At 43.5% G+C, this 20,646-nt stretch overlaps 2 protein-coding genes across 2 annotated transcripts; both read left to right on the forward strand.

Annotated features, from left to right (window-relative positions):
• Positions 1–406: 406 nt before the first annotated feature.
• LOC137674286 (parathyroid hormone 4-like) lies at positions 407–1,804 on the forward strand. The gene is made up of 2 exons (XM_068419533.1): positions 407–495; positions 1,402–1,804. The coding sequence occupies exons 1-2, from the start codon at positions 407–409 to the stop codon at positions 1,802–1,804; spliced, it is 492 nt and encodes a 163-aa protein (XP_068275634.1).
• A 2,127-nt stretch (positions 1,805–3,931) lies between these two features.
• STK38 (serine/threonine kinase 38) lies at positions 3,932–19,989 on the forward strand. Its single transcript, XM_068419214.1, has 14 exons — positions 3,932–4,090; positions 5,940–6,072; positions 8,342–8,393; positions 8,554–8,676; positions 9,244–9,327; positions 10,962–11,085; positions 11,939–12,093; positions 13,518–13,620; positions 14,077–14,138; positions 14,686–14,803; positions 15,002–15,125; positions 15,856–15,951; positions 16,202–16,296; positions 16,871–19,989. Exons 2-14 carry the CDS (start codon positions 5,942–5,944, stop codon positions 16,999–17,001), a joined length of 1,398 nt encoding a protein of 465 aa, XP_068275315.1. The 5' UTR covers positions 3,932–4,090; positions 5,940–5,941; the 3' UTR covers positions 17,002–19,989.
• The last annotated feature ends 657 nt before the right edge of the window (positions 19,990–20,646 follow it).

The raw sequence follows: 20,646 nt of genomic DNA on the forward strand, positions 1-20,646 counted from the left end.
GATTTCTTAGGCAGCAATCCTGATCTTTTTGTTAAATTTCTGCTCAGTTTCTATCAGGAAGGTCTCTTGCCAGTTCTAAAGGAAATAATCTCCTGTGCTTGCAAATGCACAAGAGTGGGAAGTAGTATATTGAGAGGCAATAGTGGAAAAGGGGATTTAGGACTCTCAGCAAGGAAATGTAGAAATATACTATGAAATCTCTTCATTGTTTACTGGTGTACGTTACAAATCCACACGTCTGGTGTTCTGGGAGGTCCTGGGATGATGTTACCATAGTACAATGCTCCACTTTTACCAGCGCTTAAAGGCTGAAATTCATTTTGTCAGGTGAAAGAGAACAGAGAAAAGATTTTTGATCGTACTGTCAGCTGCTTCTCCTGTGGAGCAGATTTAAAGAAGAGAGAAAATGTTCCTGCCCCAGAGATCTCTGCAGCCGGTTACACTTTTGGCGATTCTTTTTTTTGCCTGTTTTGCAACATGTCAAGACACTGAAAAGTAAGCAATATCATCCTTTTACTTAATATCATTAGAAGATGGCTTGCCTTTGATTTAATGGGCTGTATTCTCCACTAATTGCATTTTTAGATGTGTAATGTACATGACATTTCAGTTGATGCTTTTAAACACGGTGTAGCAAACCATGTAAGGATGTTCAACGAGACCCATGGAAATGGCACATACTAAAATTCCATATTTAGGTTCCCATTCAGATCCAAATCTGCAGTGGGAGCCTACAGCTGTTACCTTAACAGCCTGAAATCCAGAAATGTTTGCATCCCAGTATTAGCCTGCCCTCCCCAGTCAATATTTGGCTCAAAATTTTTGGTATATCTGAAAAAAACAAGGCTTTGTTTTCATTTCATAGACACCACTGATTCCAGTTAAATTACTCCTGAAGGAAGGAAAGAAACAAACCCAACAATCCCAGAACATTAAGGTCATGAAAAGCGAATTTTATTCTGGTATTTAAACCTCTGAAAAGAACCCAAATTTGGGAAAGACTCATTCTCTGCAAGAGCTCTTTAAGCCTGATAAGGTCATTTTGTCACTGTCTCCCCAGTTTGGCCTTTTTTTTTTTTAAAAAAAAAAAAGGCAATTCAAGGGGTACCTTTTGGGAATGGCATAGTGTTCCAGCTTCCCATCTTCAGGAACTGGCTGCCTGGCAGGCTGCCCGAGCTGGCCCTGCACTGTGGGCTTCGCAAGGGTCAGGCTGGCTATGGGCTCCAGCACTACCAGCCTCGCCTCGGGGCTGTCCTCCACATTGCGTGCAGACATCACCAATGCTCCTTCCTCAGCTTAGAGAAGCATCTAAGCTTGATGGATGCAAATCAGCCAGGTTTGAAATAGGATCTTAGGTCCAGCTGTGCTTGGTTCCTAACTAACTCTTTCTTCCCGTTGCAGTAAAAGAGCAGTGACAGAGCACCAGCTCATGCATGACAAAGGGAGGGCCTTTCAAGGGCTGAAGCGCCTGATGTGGCTCCACAACGCCCTAGGCAGCGTGCACACAGCCAGCAGCAGGGATATTTCGCTTCCAAACGCCATGTGGGATTCGCAGAAGAGCCGAGATCCCTCAGATCTCTACAACAGCATCAGCAGAGACGAGACTTCAAACCTGCTGAAGCAGCTGCTGGAACTGACAGAAAAAGAGCAGGGCTTCCCCCCGTTAAAGCAGCTGGATTTGCTGCAGTATGTGAAGACCCCAAAGGGTAACTGGAACCTGCAAGACCTTTTCGATCTCCTTCAAATCAAAGAGCTGGGCAGCAAGAGAAATCCTAGCACCCAGCCCCCGAACTTCTCCCACTAGCCTCCATCCAGCTCAGTCCGTCCATCGCTTTAGACATGTGATGTTGTAAGGAAAACTCTAGCACAAAGGTGACCCGCAAAAGAAAAATCATGTGCATTTGTTCCAGTAATTACTCCTAGATGTTGCATTGAGACCCTTGTAAGGACGCAGGCTCTCTCCTTAGCAGGCAGTCTGAGCGCTGAGACTGTGAGATGGGGTCATTTGTCACAGAAATCTCTCTTCCTGTGGCAGGGCCCTCCCTGGCTGTTACTGATCTCTCAGGGCTGTGGCAGCTCTTTGTAGCTCTCCTAGCCCACACCTAGCAGGAAGTTTGGTTCATTAATCTGCATATTCACAGGTTCACTTGCAGTCTAATGTTCTGAAGAAGCAGTTACCTCCTCATACACATTCTTTCCTATTTCACACCTGCCTGCAGTTCTGCCCTGCTCTGCAGTGATAATGACTTCCCTTATTTTTCAGGTCCCAAGGTTTCTTTTCCCCTGCTTCTCCAGCACATAGATGTTTTAAGCCTCTCATCTCTCAGGTTTTCCTTCAGGGTGGCAAACTTTTGCCAGGCTGCAGAGGTAGAAGTTGGCAGCGATCCCCACCCTCCCAGCCAAAGCCCCAGACATTCACCTTGTTCTGCTGGTGGAAGGGATGAGAATCAGCTTCCAGGGTCCCTGTTTGAGCCTTTTGTTTCCTACCTTTTCTTTGTTCACACAAAATCCTCTCCAAGAGCTCCCACAGTGCATCAAGTTTTCTTGGCAGAAAACCAGCTTCGTGAGGCCATCTGTGTTTCCTGAAAGAGGTAGCACATAATTTTGCTATTCACCTTTAATATCAAACTGACCGGTTCCATCTAAGCAAAGCAAGGTCCAGTTTAAGTGCAAAATTAGTCTTTCAGAAATTAAATCTGTTATGTGTGTTACAAATGTATCAGCATCTCCATCATGTAGGGCCTATACATGCCATTTTAAATCCTGAAATTCCTCTGCTGCTGATAGACTTCAACTGCATGTGCAGAAGGTATTTCTGACCGATTAAAACCCAAGAACTCCTTGATGTTGTTAATAATAAAAACCCTTTTCACTCTCTGAATTGCACTTGCTTTTTTGGTAGAAATGTAAATAAAATCCTATTTTGGTAATATCTCCACACATTTGGGATGAGTATGGAATCACATTCCTTTTGTCATGCCATTCCTTAGAGCTCCCTGTTACACGCCCAATCAAACCAGCACTGAAACCGATGGTTTCAGATGTTCCTGAAGAGCAGAAGAGGGCTGAGATGAAAATGGGTTGTACCGCCCAAGTGAGGAGTTTGCTGAGCTGGGACGTGGGAGCCCTTCCTCCCCCAAACCCCTCTGGGGGACTTCAGAGCCAGGGGATGAAACTGAGCGACCCCGACTATGAAAAGCTCAAACCTCTCACAAACCACCGTGTCCTGCTCAGCACACGCTGCGCATCAGCCCGTCTGCCCTTGCAGACGCAGTTTCCTCGTGGGCTGAGGGCCTGTTTCCTGAGCCCCGGGAGGCTGAGGTGACCATTGGTGTCTCCGGGGCACCTGTCCCTGGGTGCGCCTCACCCCTGTGGTCACCACACGGTGACGCAACGTGTGTCACCCCTGTGGGGCTGGGGAAAAACCAACGTCCCCTCTGCCTCTGGCTGGACGGCGAGGCGAGGCTGCGTGCTGTGAAGCTGCAGGTTGCAGCGCCATTGTGGGGAGGCGGGAAGGAAGCAGGACAGGGCTCCCCAGGCCTGCAGGAGCACCGTGGGAAGCTGGCACCCTACAGCTTGAAGCACTGCTACCTCTGGCTGGGCCCAATGGGGAAAAAAGGCTGGTTTGAAATAAAATGTGAGGATGTCACCGCCACCCCCACAGCTGGGCCTGCACCAGCTGCCCTCAGGGCCGCCCGCCCCTCCGGAGCACACCGCGCATGCGCCTGGGCGCCCCCCTGCCCCGGGCTGGCGCGGAGCGTCCCCGCGCATGCGCGGCTGGCGGGGGAGGGCGGGGCGCGGTAGCCCTGCCCCGCGGGCAGGGGGCGGGGCCGGGAGGATGGTGGCGCATGCGCGCTGCCGTAGCGGTCCCTGGGGCGCTTGTCCCGTCCGGGTCGCCGTCGGTGCGGTGGGCGGCGGTGGCGGCGCGGGGGCTCCGGACGCCTGGGGCCCGCGGTCCGGTTCGTCCCGGTCCTGTCCTTACACCCACCAGCTCTGCGCCGTCTCTCCGCAGCCGCTTCGCCTGGCTCCGCGGTACCGGGACCCCGCCGTCGCCTCCAGCTCCTCGCCGCCCCCCTCCCGGGGGGCTCCGGTAAGCCGCTCCCGCCGCGTAGCCATGGCGCCCCCCGTGTTTCCCCCCGCCCGGTGCTCCGCATCCCCTCCCCGCCCTCCCACCGGGGCCCTTTGACGCCCACGGGGCAGGGGGGGAGCAGGGGGCGGCCCCGCCGAAGCCCTCGGGTCCGGTGGGGCTGAGAGCGGGGTCGCCGCGGGCCGGGGTCCCTCCAGCGGCGGAGTCCCCTGTCCCCCGGGGGTGGCCGCGCTGCGGGCTTCTCCCCTCTCGGTTGGGGGGCTTGGGCCCCTTTTGTCCGCTCCCGGTGATGCTGCCGGGCCCCTCCGCCAGCGCGGCGGGTCGGGCCGCACGAAGGGCCGCGGAGCCGCCGCCCCCCGGGGGCTGCCTCGCCCCCGACGGGCTCCGGTCGAGCCCCGGTGCTGGGCGCATCCTGCCCCGTCACCATCCGATCGCCTTGGTGGGCGTGGGTCGGCTCTGAGCGCCGGTCCCCGCAGGGAGGGCACCCGCGCACCAACAGCTCGTTTGGCACTGCTGCCTCCCAGCCGGCTACTTTCTCTTCTCTTCCCTTTCCCTTTATTTTTGCAGCCGCTCGTCACCTGCTTCTGCCAGATCATTTTCATACTCTCTTCCCTAGGAAGTGAGAACCAGAGGCACGGCTTTCACACCTCCCTGCCTGCAGTGCGCAGGGATGTGCCGTGCCATCTCCTCGGGGCTGCGCGGAGACCGTGACCTGCCACTCGCGTGGTGTCACTCCGAGCTGCTCCTCCATAAAGACATAGTTCCATCTCAAAAATCATGTAGCTGGAGGTTGTCACCGGCTCCCACGTCGTTATCTTTTCTCTGAACGAACCTGTAAACGCAGCAGACAGAACAGTCTGTCCGTAAAGGACGCGATTTACAAAGGCACAGTAGTGATGCCTTGTAAAGATCTGCAAAAAGTAAACAGAAAAGAATAACTCATAAAATATTGCTGGCGCCCGGGCGTTGTGAAAACGGGAAGTGTGTGTCTAACCTATATTTGTCTGCAATTTCTAGTAACAGTTGCAAAACTCGGTTACCTCACTGTGAGTTACGTTGTGACAAGGAGAATTAGACTAAGAGGTAGTTTTACACTTGAAATCTTGGCATTTAAGTGCGTTTCAGAAAGTAGAGCTTGGTTGTCAAATATGCCCTGAAACTGTGCTACCGGTTGGAAGTGGCATACTCTGATATTTTTATTTATTAAGAGAATCCATTATGTAAATGTAGGATTCTTACAGTAGGGTTTTGTTTTTTTTTAAACTACAACTAGTTCAAAGGCAGTGGTCTTCTGGATTTTGCCAGATTTCTGTGTGAAAGCATCTAGTAAAACCGAGAATGCTTAAAAGCAGCTAAATGCTGTTTTTTCTCCTTGCTCAGTTGCTCCGTTATTGGGAGGGCTTTCAGGATTTTGATAAATGTCACAGCAGAAGAGACAGCAGGCAACTGATGGAGTTATTTCTGCAAGGGTCAGAGGGAGAAGAACTTCTGGATTAGAAGTTTCAGTGTGATATTTTGGAATTTTTAACATTTATTACAGATAGAATATGTTGGGAGAAATAAACATTTGCGGCACTGCCTGAAATTGTGGTTTTTGAGGCATCGCGTTTCTTAAGTTTCCTTCCCTCTTGTTTTCAGATCAAAAATGTTCAAAACAGGAAGTTTGACTTGTACCTTTTATTTTGTAAGACTTTTCCCTACTTAGTCTTAGTTTAGACAACTGGGCTGTTAGTGTTTGTTGTTAAAATCTGAACTCTGTGATTCAGCATCACTTAACTGATCGCAGCTCTTGTTCGAAGGTTATTTGTCATTTATAATGTTAAACGTTTCCTCCTTTTTTCTTTCCTCGTAGCCATGGCAATGACGGGCCCAACGCCATGCTCGTCCATGAGTAATCACACCAAGGAGCGAGTTACGATGACCAAGGTGACGTTAGAAAACTTCTACAGCAATCTCATCGCGCAGCACGAAGAACGAGAGATGAGGTAAAAATCTTGCTTGTTTCCTTTCCAAACTGGGTAAGAGCCAAAAATCTATATTAACTGCATTTAGTTTTCTGGAGCCAAAGCAAAAGTAGACCAGCTTTGCTGAGCATGTACCTAAACTCCTGAGATGGGCACCTGGATGGGGCTTGGCCTGAGCATCCGGAGGCAACTCTGGGTTTCTGAATCCTACGGTAGTTTAGGCTGGAGCTTTTTGAGTTCCTTCTGAAACGAATTGAAATGTGCTTGCAAATGCAAAAGTGAGATGAGTTACCAAGTTTTTTAAAAAAACATGTATTTGATTATGCTACTAACTAGAAACTAACTTTGGGGTGTGCTTGGGCTCATTCAAGTACAGTTCTGAAGCAGAAAGGCAACGTTTACAAATGTTTTTCCTCCCTGTGGCTGTTCTGTTGCTGCCCCCCATTTTATGTCCCTGGTTGTAATATTTAAAACTCATTCTAGAGCATCGGTTTCAGTTCGGTTTATGATGTGTGATTGAGTCAGCTGATGAAGGAAGAGAATCTTTTCAAAGACAATAAGAGATTCCTGTAAGGACTGTTACTTAATGCTATTATTCTCTGAGTTTGCTGAACTTATGGTACCTCTTTAAATATATTGGTCAAAATTTAACAAGTGATTTCACTGAGAAGTATTGCTGTTACTTTCCTTTGGCTGGAAGCCTCTAATTTGCTGAATACCCGTAAGTTGTAGCGCTGGGACTTCTGATGTTCTCCCAACTTGCCGTGTAGTCTATAATCAGAATTTTCAAAAAGGTTCAGTGTTCGTTCGCTTGCAGCCTAGCTGCCAAAAACCTAACTAGGCCCAAGAGGAATGCCTGCTAACTACAATAACTACAGAAATGAGGAAGCAATTTAGAAATAAATACTCACTTGCATACATATGTTCTTCAAAGCTTCAAATTAGTAATGAGAGATTGAGGTCTAATCCAAACAGAAAATATCACTGATTTAATTCCTTGCTTTCGCTTGCTTTTTATTACGAGTGCTATTGTCTGCTCCCAAAACCTCAACGACAGGGTTTTTTCTGTTTAGGATCAAGACTTTGTCTGAACAAACACACCAGACTTTACAAGTTACATGTTTTTTTAACAATAGATGTGCCTGTGGATGTGCAATTTGGAGTTTAAATGGTGTTGACAAAATGTACACTGGAGCGCAGCTAGGACCTATTAAGGATATTTGGAGGAATTTCAGCATCGCTGGGTCATGCTGAGCTATTTAATTCTGCGTATTGCAGCAGTCGTCTTTTGCTACTGGAGTCACTGCTTTGAGTGTGAAATGAGGTGACTGGCCAGTGCTCACTGGGTACTTAAATAAGGGCAAAGCGAGGGAAATGTGCCTGATTGTGGAAGCGATAACCCAAAATATTATCACGTCACAGCAGCTGCGTAGCGGCACAGGAGGCTGGAAGAGGATCTCGCGAAGAATGACTTGCATAAAGAGAAGGAATTTTTTTAGTACATTTGTAATGTTATACCAAAAAAAACCACACAAGGAGAGGAAAAAAACCCAAAACACCAATCCCAGGTCAGCCAGCTATTAATGTGATCGGTGTTGGGGAAAAGTTCCCAGAGGGTAATCATTAACGAATGTCCCCTGAAGCCATCTCCCCTTTGAAGTCTTGTTTCCTTTTATTTTGCTCCCAAATAATAATTTTGTACTGGCTGCAAATATTTCTGATCCTTTAAGGAGGGAGAATGTGTACAGACATGTTTCCTCTTCCCAAATATTTTACGTGTCTCAGGTATTAGGAAACAGAGAGTAACTTTTCTCATTTTGCATGTGATGAATTTGAGATGCAGAGAAATTACAGTACAGAGCCACAAAGATATTTATATAGCCAGTTGTCCCTGAAATAAGTGAGACTTTGGTGCTTAATTATTTATTAGGGCTCTGGCCTTAAGTGACTTGCCCAGCTGTCAGAGAGAGGCAAGAATTGAATCTAGATCTCCTCAATCTATGTTTGTACATAACGAAAACACACAGTTGAATAAAATGTGAAACTCCAGGCAGGTTTAGATTGTTGAAATTGGAGAGGACAAGGCTAGAATGATGAAGCTGTGATATTAGATTCTTCAAAATTAATCTCCTGTCTAATTCTCCCTTATATATCATTCACATCTCTTATTTGCTGGCATTACATCCTCCTTTCACAGCAAGCACAGATCAGAGGTGTTGGGTATGTGCATGTGATTAAGAAATAATGTTAATGATTCAACCTTTATTTTCCTAATTTGTCTCTGCTATAGACAAAAGAAGCTAGAACAAATGATGGAAGAAGAAGGCTTAAAAGATGAAGAGGTAATGAATATGGGAAAATTACCGTACTGGTTAAAGTAATACAAGTGATTTTGTTTTGTAAATGGAGATCTGGCATCTTTACTTGGAGTTGCTGTGAGCTCTATGGAGCCCACCTGCAGAATTCTCACTGTGTGGTTTGTTTTTTTTTCCTAAACTCTAGAAAAGAATCAGGAGATCAGCACATGCACAAAAGGAAACCGAGTTTCTTCGCCTAAAGAGAACAAGGCTTGGTTTGGAAGACTTTGAGTCTTTAAAAGTAATAGGCAGAGGAGCATTTGGAGAGGTAAGTCCAGAAGAGATGACTAAAAGCATTTTTAAATGGCACTGGTATTTGTTAAAGACTTGCATAGTTCACACAAGTGAATGATGAATGTTGTAACAACCACAGATTGATTTTTAGCTGAAGAGTCACGTGCATCTGTCTTTATGCCTAATAAATACTGGTTTAAAAACATTATGTGCTTTAAAGGAACATGAATGCTGTTGAAAAGGACTTGATGAGCAAGCTAAATACAAGTTTGGCAGTGTGCTTTAATCCTGACCTCCCAGGGCTGGCTTTATGGAAGAGAGCGAGCTGGAGGGCCACTAACGGTAGTCTCTTCTGGTGGCCTTCTTCAGAGAAAGTGGCTTTGGACCTTCTGCTTTAGGTGTATGATTGCTCACTGTGTCATCTCTGTTAAAATGATTTAATTTCGTAGAATTAACAGAGCTTGTTTGCCATTACTGTGCGCTTATATTTTTATAATCTGATAAGATTTCATTAAATGGAAGCCAGGAGCTTGATACCCAAATTTGTCAAGAGTTGTAGTGATAATGCTGTATTTGACTCAAATTTTTGTGTACTTCCTAGGTGCGACTTGTCCAGAAGAAAGATACGGGGCACGTTTATGCCATGAAAATACTACGTAAAGCTGATATGCTTGAAAAAGAGCAGGTGAGTAGCCAGCATGAGTAGCAATGCTACCACCCACGTTTTAGATGACTTTGGGAGGTAATTGTGTGTGTAGAGAGGAGAAATAGGCATCTGTGGTCTAGGTTTACTAGCTAAAAGTTATGTGGGTTTTTCTTTTTCCTAATTTTTTATGGAGGAAGTAGGTCTATGTAACTGAATGCTCAGAACAGTGTTTCAAACAACCTCTAATGCCTTGCTTAGTCTTAATGGAAGCTGCAATTGTAACGCTCTTTTCTAAGAGGCTCTTCAGTCTGAAGCAAGGTGGGACTGAACTCGCTTTCTACTCGAAAACGTGGGGAAGCAGAGCATTTTTGTAAGGACTCGGTTTGTCTTTCTCCAGTGAAAGAGGAGGACAGTTCTATGTATCTGATTTATGTTCCTCCTCCTCGTTTTATGATGATGTGTGGTACAAGTCCACACGTGCAAATGATTCAGTGTAGATGTCAAGTGGTGTTTTACTGCATTTCTGATTTATGGAATCAGATATAAATATCAAAGCAATGTGAGTGCTGGGATTCTGACTCGGACATAAAGTAGCAGCGTTCAACACTTTTAAGTGGAAATACAATGGTCTGAGACAATCATTTCTTGTTCGGCAGGGGGATGAATCTAGGAAGCCCTGTGTGTGTGTGTTCATAAAATCAGGAACTGGTTTCCATTTCTGAAAGTACTCGTTTAAAAAACAAACAGCATTGTGTTCAGGCACGAGCTTTATGCAGCACTGCTAAATTAGTGCTGGGATCTAAATCTGTGAAGCCATAGCTAAGGGCATGATAACTGTTTAGAGAAGAGCTAAGTTTTGAGAGATCTAATTGTTTGATATTTTTGTAAAAAATTGAGATATTTTTGTATATAGGATTAACTTGTTTTTATAATCAACCATATATTTCCCCTCCTGAATCTTCCCACAGTAATAAATTGTGTTTTGGAGTGGTCTGTGATCTAAGTGGCTTTGAGAAGTGTTTTCATAGCGTCCCATATCGCTTGTACAGTTCTGATTTGAAGGGGACCCAAAAGCCAAGAGAATTGAAAGAATAAAAACATAAACGTGGGTCATCTTTCTGTACAGAACCTTGTTGTTTAGGAGGGTGGCTTAAATTTCTTGAGCTTGAGTTTTTGCTTAAAAGAATGAGGTTAGTGCTCTTGCTTTCCTACATGTGTCTCGATGTATGGCAGCAAAAGTCACACAGTTAAGTATAAATGTTACTCAAGTGTAAATGTCCAAAGGCAAAAGTCCCCATAAACTTTCCAGTGGAAACTTTGGAATGTAAAAGGGTCTTTCTTCATGCTGAGGAGTAAAATGGAGTTGGTGTTCAATGGGATTTATCAGATTGGGGAAATAACAGAAATGTTCTGGAAAAATGTAGCAGTTTAATGAAAGCTTCTCACCTTTTTGCTGTCAGAAGCATGACTTTTGGGTTTGATTTTGAATGTTATGCTATTTTATTTCCTGGAAATATTGAGGTGTGAAACTGTTGAAGTTTTGATGGTGTTTCTGCCCTCATGCAGAAGTTTGACTGCTGTCTTTTCAATACGATACTTGAATTGTCTGTGAAATAAATGCATGTAATAAAATGTAGGCTTGTAATTAATCGAAGGCATATGTGTATCTCCAGGTTGGCCATATTCGTGCGGAGCGGGACATTCTAGTGGAGGCAGACAGTTTGTGGGTTGTGAAAATGTTCTATAGTTTTCAGGACAAGCTAAACCTCTACCTTATCATGGAGTTCCTGCCTGGAGGTAACGACCTGAAATCAAAAGGCTGCTTTCCTCTTGATTGTGGATTTCTAACTTCTTAATCACAGATGTAGTCTGGGACAAGAGTGTGTGTGGTTACCGTACCTGGTGTTTGTACTGGACATGACCTTGTGAGGAAACAAGTCACTGTAAAGCTTTCTGCTTTCAGGAGTTGGGGCGCTGAGGTCTTTGAGTCAGGCTTGAGGTTATCTGCTTGGGTCTTCCAGCTGCAGAGGTTTGAAACTTGGCCTTAATGTTCTGCTCATTCTTATCCTTACTGTGCACTGGCTATCTATAGATCCGTAGCGTAACCAGCTCTTGATTTGCTAACCTTTTGCTTTTAGTTGGCTTGCAGCAAGGGTAACTTTTCAGGCCCTTTTTTCAGAGGATGATGATGATTGTCCTTGAATGATAATGCCGCTGTAATTCACTTAAGAAGAAAGTTATACTGAAAGCCTGTAATATATGTGACTAATGAAACCACAAGAACTCTTTCTGAGATGCTGCTGCACAAATGCAATCTGGTTTTTGTAACCCCTTTAACCCGTAATTCAGATGTGTAGTGAAGAGTGGCAGTCCACAGCTGACTCCTAAGGGATGTCTCTGTACTGCTATTCCATCTTTATGCTATTTAGCTGTCTCAGTAAGTTTAATGCAACTACAGTACAAGTCTTTGCACATACAAGGGGAAATACAGGAGTTTGTCACTCCGTTACTTTATATGAAATCAGTTTAGATTTCCTGAGGTTTTCAATAGCTTAATTCTTTTCTTTGCAAATATCTTCAAAATTAGTGAGAGTGGAGTTTGTGTGTGTTTGTTTGTATTTACTGTTACTGTTTGTGGGGTGGCTTCTAGGTGATATGATGACACTGTTGATGAAAAAAGACACTCTAACAGAAGAAGAGACACAGTTCTATATAGCTGAGACTGTGCTAGCCATTGACTCTATTCATCAGCTGGGTTTTATCCATCGAGACATAAAACCAGACAACCTTCTTCTGGATAGCAAGGTATGTACTAACCACTGGCTGGGTAGTAGTAACTTGGTTGTAGTGAAGTGGGAGTTGGCCTCTTCTCCCAGGCAACCAGCGATAGGACAAGAGGACGCAGCCTCAAGTGTCCCCTGCCAGGGGAGGTTCAGGTTGGACATTAGGAAGAATTTCTTTACAGAAAGGGTTATTAGCCATTGGAAGGGGCTGCCCAGGGAGGTGGTTTAAGAAAAGACTGGACATGGCACTTAGTGCCCTGGTCTAGTTGCCATGGTGGTGTCAGGGCAACAGTTGGACTCGATGATCCCTGAGGTCTCTTCCAACCTGGTTGATTCTGTGATTCTGTGAACTACGTCTTGTAATTTTTAATATTGACCTGAACTAGTGTTGCCAGTTGTGAAAGAAGACGGTGCTTCTTTCTTAGCCCTGTTCCTTCTAGCTTTTGAGGGCATATCTGCCATATTGTTGGGGGAAAAAAAAAAACAAGCCAAGAGCGACCTCTCCTCCGCCTCCAGCTGTACTCATACCTCACTTACGAGCTCTCTTTTGACAGTTGTTTAAGCTATTTTTGGTTATTTCAGCTGCAATTTAAAACACACAGTTTCGTTTCTCCCCTCTCGGTCAAAGATGTTTCCTTTTGCTCTCCCATCTGTTAACGCTCATGCTTGCCAGCTCTTGGGGAGATGATCGTATAAAATGTGGAGGATGTAGCTGTTCCGTTAGCAAGACTGAAAACTGAGATATTATCTCCCTCGGAATCGGGGTGTATGTCTGAAGGCTGCCCAGGCTACCCGATTGCTCCTAGAGGGTTATTAGAGGCAGTTTGCAGAAAGCTCGATTCTTTCACTATCCTCCTATTCACCACCAGTTTGCTTAAAATTTAGCTTATTTGGAAAGAAGTTTGCCGACAGTAAATAGTTATACTTTACCACTAGCCAGCTAACACTGCACTGTCAGAATTCCTGATGTAATTCAGTATGCCTACATCTAGACGTAGATAAATTTAGGACTTTGAAAAGTATGTCTACTTCAGCTATACATCTAAAAATTGCATGTAGTCAGTGTGGTCACATGTTATGCATTAGGACAGATCCAATCCATGAATTTAAGGTGTTTCTTCTTACCTATTGGGGTCAATGCACAACCCAGGGAGTACAGCTCCCTCTGGAGATGTTTGCTTCCACTCCGAAGCGGTCAGGAGCTTGCAGGAGCAGAGGTTTCCTGAAGTAAATAGCTACTGGGCTTTCTCCCTGTGGTAGTGATGAAAGTATTAATAGCTTGATTGTATGTACACATCCAGTCTTAGGCTAAAACAAGGAATGCAAAAAGAGTGCATCTATTTATTATACAAAATAAAGGGAGGGGAAGAAGTAGAAGACTTTATTTGCTGTGATAATGTCTCATACTGGTTTTGTGGTGTGTTATGTTTTTTTTTTTGTTTATAGGGCCACGTGAAACTCTCAGATTTTGGTCTGTGTACTGGACTAAAGAAAGCCCACAGAACAGAATTCTACAGAAACTTGAACCATAGTCTTCCCAGTGACTTCAGTAAGTTATTTGGCTTCAGAAGCGTATCTGCGTACTTGCTGTCAGTGCCTGACATAACTCATTTCAACGTGAGGTTAGAAGGCTGCAGAGGGGGGTCTAATAATCAACAATGCATCATGAGGTGTAATTTTGATTTTCTGTAGACCTTATTTATAAAAATAATTTTAGTTACTTTGATGTACATAAACATCTTTATTTCTAGAAGTTTTTCTATGAAATAGACTCTGCTGTAGCCTTTCTTTGCATGTGTAATAAACCTTGAATGAAAACTCAGTGTGACTTGGTAGATATTTTATCAATATTATGTAGGTTTGGAAGTTGCCCATAGGTTTAGGGTATTGACAGATGTGCTCTTTGCAACTGTCTGTACTGGTGGAAGAGGTTACATCCCTTGCTTTGCTCTTAATAGTCAGCTGACCTGTAGGATGCAGTCACATATATTCCAATCTCCTTTAGCTTTCCAGAACATGAATTCCAAAAGGAAAGCAGAGACTTGGAAGAGAAATAGACGGCAGTTGGTAAGTACGTTTCATCTGCTTGGAAATGCTCTCTGCTGAGCTGTTGCATTCAAATGGCAAACGTATGTAAATGACAGGCAAGAATCCATTTCAGAGTTCTGAACAATGCTGCAATAAAAAGATCCATGCTTTTTCTTTTTAAAAAGAGGAATGACTCTAGTTTGTCCTTCATCCATCTGCTGAACAGCTGGTGACATATGTGCCTGAGATAGTGCTGCCATCATTATTTACATTGATATCTGTTGCCTCCCAGCTAAAACTAACAGTTCTTGCCACTTGCACTATAACGAAGAGCTAATAACCCATTCCAAGGTGTATAGAGACAGTGGTACCTTTTCCCATTTCCCTGATGATATTTTAAGACTCCTTCACATGAACATGTTGATTTTGTCTCTATGTGTCTTGAAGTAAAGGCTTTAAACAACTCTGCTAAAGGATCTTAGAGACAATCTGGTGTGTTCCTCAAAATAACCATCGTTGCATAAGTTCCCACTTCCATATCAGGCGGTTTTCTCTGAAGATACATAACTGCTGGTGTTTGTTCCAGGCTTTTTCTACGGTGGGTACTCCGGATTACATTGCCCCTGAAGTTTTCATGCAGACTGGCTACAACAAGCTTTGTGACTGGTGGTCACTTGGCGTCATCATGTACGAGATGTTGATTGGTAAGAAACCGGCAGCGCCCAAGTATTAAGCAGGGATTGTGGTGTAGGACATCAGCTGTGTTTATGTGCTTGGGGTCAGGTTCTCAAAGCATTTACTCCCTGTGTGGTTTGTGAGGTTTGTTCTGGTACATCGTAGACTTCAGTAACTACAGGAACTATTTTTGCTTTATACAAGATTGTATTTCTCTTTCTTTTCAGGTTACCCACCGTTCTGTTCTGAAACTCCTCAAGAAACATACAAGAAAGTAATGAATTGGAAAGAGACTCTGACATTTCCTCCAGAAGTCCCAATATCTGATAAAGCAAAGGATCTTATTTTAAGGTGCCAACCATATGGTTTGCCAGTTAATATAGTACTAATTTTCTTGTCTTGCAAACTGTACTATGTACCTCTCACAGGTTGTTTCGCATGAAAAAAACCTGATGCTTGTGACAGCCACTGTTACACACATGCATCAAATGCTGAACTCCCTCATCAAATACATTTGTCTCTCAGAGGTCATTTAGCAGAGCTCTGACTGAACTATACTAAGGAGCTCCCGTGTAAGTGCTGCTAGTCTGGCAAAATACGACTGTTTCTGCTCTTTATTTTGTCTGTGAGCTTCTCGTGGAAGTAACTTAATCTTTTTGCCAGAGTTAGCTTCTTACAAGAGCAATGGTTTTGACGTTGTATGCACTGGAGCATACAAACGTATCCCAGCACACGCTGACTCTTGCTCGTTCATTTGTATTTTCAATCACTTATCTATTCTCAGGACAGAAATATAAATGTCTAGCTTTTTAGGCTTTATATGTTCTCCTGCTCTACACTGGTCCTGAAATAGAAAGGGCACATTATCTTGTTGTGAAAGAATACCACATCTTAATTGTAGCATTTGACATGACATTCCTAAGCATAACTTGGTGTGTTGGTTTTGCAGTGGGAGTTCTTGACCTTTTGCATTTATATGTTATGAAACCGTAGTAGTATCAGTTCAGAAAGCTGTTCCATTTCTGGATGGAATGCTTTCGTTTTCATTCTTCCTTCATTTTCATTCTTCCTTCCATCCCAGATTTTGCTGTGAATGGGAGCACAGAATTGGTGCATCTGGTGTGGAGGAAATAAAGAGTAACCCATTCTTTGAAGGGGTTGATTGGGAGCATATCAGGTAAGATGCTTTGCAGAAAAGCAAGCTGCTCTTCTCCACGGACTGTTTAAAACTAGTCCTGTTCAGCAGAAGGGAGCAGCTTGACTGACATTTATCATGTCCAGGTGTGGGTGAGAGCCTTGTTCCTTATCTGAGGCTTGCTAAGGTTTAGGTACCTTCAGTCTTTGGTTCTGTTAAGAAATGGAAAGTGGCTGAATCCTGCTTTCTTCTGCCTTTGAAATCCTAATGCTGAAACTGCTTTTCTTGGCAGAGAGAGACCTGCTGCGATTTCAATAGAAATTAAAAGCATTGATGATACCTCAAACTTCGATGAATTTCCAGAATCCGATATCCTTAAACCAACAGGTAAATGCTTTGATTCTGCATGGAAACACTCCTTCCTCTTCTCCAATAGAATAATGTAACTTTCCTGTTAATCAGAGACAGGATCTTACTAGATGCTAGGTTTTTATCATGATCAAATTGTTATCTTGGTAGTTTTGTGGTGCAGGGGTGTGCACGCTACTGTCTGGGTTTCAGGAGATGGGATGCAGGAGCTGTTTGAGGAAGGGCACCCCTAAGAGGCAGCAGAGCTCCCAGCACGTTCAAATCGTGGTGGGACCTGGGAGCCCAACACTGCAAGTACCTGTTGATACTGGCTAATTCCTGCTACCATGTCTAACACTTAGCATAGAGGGTAGGGAGAGGGTGAGCCAGAAGGGGACGATATGTTTTGGTGTAAATCTCTAAAGGATCCTTGTATTTCCGTGTCAAAGTGTATTCACACGTTTTTTCCATGGGGTTGAAGAATGAAACTGGGTGCCTAGATGTATGGTATTTCTTTAGAAGCACTCTCCCCTGTTCCACATCCAGTGTTTTGTATGAAAATCAACTTTGCAGTCTTCAAAGGATAATTTTATTTTTTTTTGTGTCTTATCAGTGGCAACAAGCAACCACCCAGAGACTGACTACAAGAACAAAGACTGGGTTTTTATCAATTACACCTACAAGCGTTTTGAAGGTCTGACAGCCCGAGGAGCAATACCATCCTATATGAAAGCAGGAAAATAAGAAATCTTTACCTGGGACAACTTCTGAGCCATGGAATTCTGTTCCTGTACTTTGGGTTTATACCCATAAAAGAACTTTTTTTTTAAAGAAAACTTGAGGGCTATCAACTCTTGGAGAAGACTTCAGGACCCTGTTTTGTTACACACCCTGGTTGTTACTAAGGATTTTTTCTTTCTGCACCATTGAAAAATTCCACAAAATGTTTGCACCACCTCTGCTGCAAGCACATTTTGCTGCTTCAGGAGCAAGAGTTTGTTTTCTTTTAAAATTCTTTGCCAGACTGTACAGCCCATCAGGAGATGAGAGCAAGCCTTCACTTTGACATTGCAAAGCATGTGATGTTTATAGGGACTGTTTTGCCAGTCCTGCATTAAGTGACAAACTCCATCTGCCAATTCTGCCAGTGCTGTTTTCCCAGCGGCTAAGGACTTCAGTACAGAAGAAACAAAGCAATAATTAAAGCTTGAGATAGACGACGCTCCAGTAAACTATCTAGCAGAAGGACACAACTTGTATTGCCTTAACCTTAGTTTGTAGTGCTCTTTTTTATAATGCTACTTGGAAGCCTCTTTAATAGCATTTCTCAACTCTGTTGCAGTGGCCTCCAGTTGTGGTGCACTTTACTTTTGGTACTAAGACAGTGACCCTCAAGCCATTTACTATTTTTTTCTAAATTAAAAAATTGTGCAACACTTTTTCTTTTCTAGACAGCGATAGGAGAAACGGGGCCGCTTCCTCCAGCGCCAAGTTTTCAGTTGCTGTATGAAAGGATGGATCTATAAACAATGCAGATAATAGAGCTGTTAAGGCAGGTGGATCTGGAATTAGAGCAGAGAGGGAGGGAGATTCATTTAACCTGATCATTGGTGGGCATTTTGTGTACTGTGGGGTCAGCTGTGAGGCTTTCAGATCCTGCTGCTGCCATCTTTTGGCCATGTTAAAGATGTGCTGCATGTTCATCGGTCTAAAGATGAAACCGTCTTCTGTGACCTTTTTGCTCTTAGTTTTTGAGCAGAACAGTATCAGATTCATCCGTGAATCCTGATGACAGAGGCCTCCCTGGCTTTCCCTTCCACAGCTCCTCTTGCTGTCATGGCTGAACCATCTGTCCCTGTAGTCTTCCAAAGAGATGGTGCCTCATGGGGTCACTTTTGGGGCAGTGGAACCCACCATGTCCACTCTTTGATTATTGCCTAATATAATTTATTAAAGTACATTCAGTTGTGATCAGGATGCTCTCCAGGAGAGCCCCAAAGTGCCTTTCCTTGCCTAAGCATCTCTCAGAACATGAGTGCATTTTGGGAAGGAGGATTCTGCCTCAGCTGAGCTTTTGCTAATTCCTTTTTATAATCCTGAGCTCCACTTTGCACTTGTTTTGTAGTTAACTCTGCACTTCCAGGGGCAGGTGGCATTAATTTTTGGGCCTGCCTGGTACCAGTCTTTAATTTGCAATTAGATTTTTTAAAAAAAAAAAAAAAATTAATGAGGTTTCTAAAAGCATGTAGCAATTTGAACTGTCTTGGACTCTTGCAAACTTCTATTGGTGCTGAACACTAACTACATAGCACAGACAGGAGGAAAAAAAAGCTGTTTAGAAACAAAGCTAGAGCAGTGTTTCAAAGTAAAAGGAAGGCTTTCAGTTAGATTTAGTCCTAACTTTCTAGATTAGGAAATGAAAGCACATGAGTGTGTAGTGAAACTTTTAATAGGTGCTTTTAGGGAATTTTTACCTAGATGTCTTTTGAACTGAGTGCCATCATGAAGGACTGATTGGGGGATTGAAGTACTGTATATAGCTAAAGCTGGGTGATGACTCGTTAGCAGCCTCTCCCTAACCCCCCTTGTGCTTTTTGTATGTGTCCTAGGAGTTAATGAATTGCCATAAACAGTTTAGATACCAGTTGGATCCTACAAAGCTGAAATGCAAAAATAGCCTTAATTAGAAGTACCAGGATCACTTCAGTCAGTAGGGCTTACTCAGATGAATAAGGGCTAACTGAAGTAATGATTTATAGGGTCAGGCTTTTTATGAACTAGTCAAGTAATACCACCTCTGCTTCCTTTTTATTTTTTATGAAGGACTGATACCAACTTCTCAGATTGCTCTATCTCCTTATCCTGCAGTTTCTTCTAGCCGTTTGAAAACGTTGCCTTAGAAACCATTGGAAAACTAAGAGGTATTAATATCAAAACATTTTTTAAAATTCCTAACAGCTTAGTTACTGCCTTAAAATTAAAAAAAAAAAAATTCAAAATTCTTTAAAGCTGCTGTGGCTTAGGAATGAATGATTTTGAGTAGCTGCATTATTAGCCCTTTACTAAAAGGGACTGGCATTTTTATTTATAAATACCAAAGACAATGAAGCTATACAATTGTACGTGGTGATAACCTGCTGTGAAAAACCCCTATATAATAATATGTATTGTGCATTTTTAGTGCATGTGTATTAAAGTCTTCTGAAACCTCAGATTATTCACTTTGAGTTAAAGGTGAAGTTTTTCAAAGGCATGAGGAGCAGTTGGGTTCCTCACTCCTGTTGTCTTTCAGTAGAAGTTGGATGTCTTTGAATATAGTCCTTTTGGGGACACCTTCCCAGGGGTAGGATTGGTATCGCAGTCGCATCGTGAGCCCCATGTTAGCCAAATATTTTTCTTAACTGCTGGCTTGTGTTTTGAGGTCATATGTATCTTTTAGCTCTTTTTTTTTAAGCTGCAAGCAGTTGCTGGACTTCTAGGAGTAATTCCAATCTGAATTTCCAATGGATCTGAACATGAGTTACGCTGTCAGTTCATCTCTGTATCATGCCTAGCACAAAACTGCACTAAGTGTTTCTTATCACTGTGCCCTGACTCTGCCTTAACCTGTAAGTTGAAAAAGTGTTCTGTAAATATTTGAAAGCTGTTACTAAATTGCACTGTAAGATTTGGCAGGTGTATTGTGTGTTGCTGGGGGAGCCAACTTTTTATGGAATGATCTTTGCATTGTGTTGTGTAAATAAAATCCTCTTAGTAAACACAATTTTTCTAGTGTGTTTTGTTTTTTACAAACTGGAATCTCTCAGGGTTTTGTTCAGACCTGAAAGTGATTTTTAGAATCAGGGCTTAGGTATGAGAATGTGATGGTAACTCATGGGTTGAAGGCTGCGTTTCCAGAAGATGCACAGCAGACGAGCACCCTATTAACGGTAAAGGACAGGGAGAAATAAACCTTTCTGGGCAGAATGCGCCTGGCCTCCTGGCAAGGGGGGATGACCCTGGCCTTACTCATGCCTAGGTGTCTGCATTCTGTAACTGTCACCTCAGTTTACCAACTTCAGGGCAAGTTGTTTTTAATCTTTTCCTCTTTCTATTTTTAAGAGGATAACAAGCAGTGAGCAAGTGGCATTGGAAGCAAAGCCATGACCCTTCATTTTTTCCTACTGCTTTGTAACATGCCAAAATCAACTTGCAATTCTTACTTCATTGCTTCACATTTGTGACAGCTCCACCTGTGAGAACAAGCTCCTGTTATCACTCCAGTAATTCCACTAAATTCCACCTTGTTCAAACTCTTAACGCCTTTCTCAAGCTTCATCAAGAAAACCCTTGAAATACATCCAACACTGAAGATGGAAAGAAAAGCCAGACCTGCTCCAAGGCTGTTTG

Source organism: Nyctibius grandis, chromosome 27 (genome assembly GCF_013368605.1).
Source record: "Nyctibius grandis isolate bNycGra1 chromosome 27, bNycGra1.pri, whole genome shotgun sequence".
Lineage (NCBI taxonomy): Eukaryota > Metazoa > Chordata > Aves > Nyctibiiformes > Nyctibiidae > Nyctibius > Nyctibius grandis.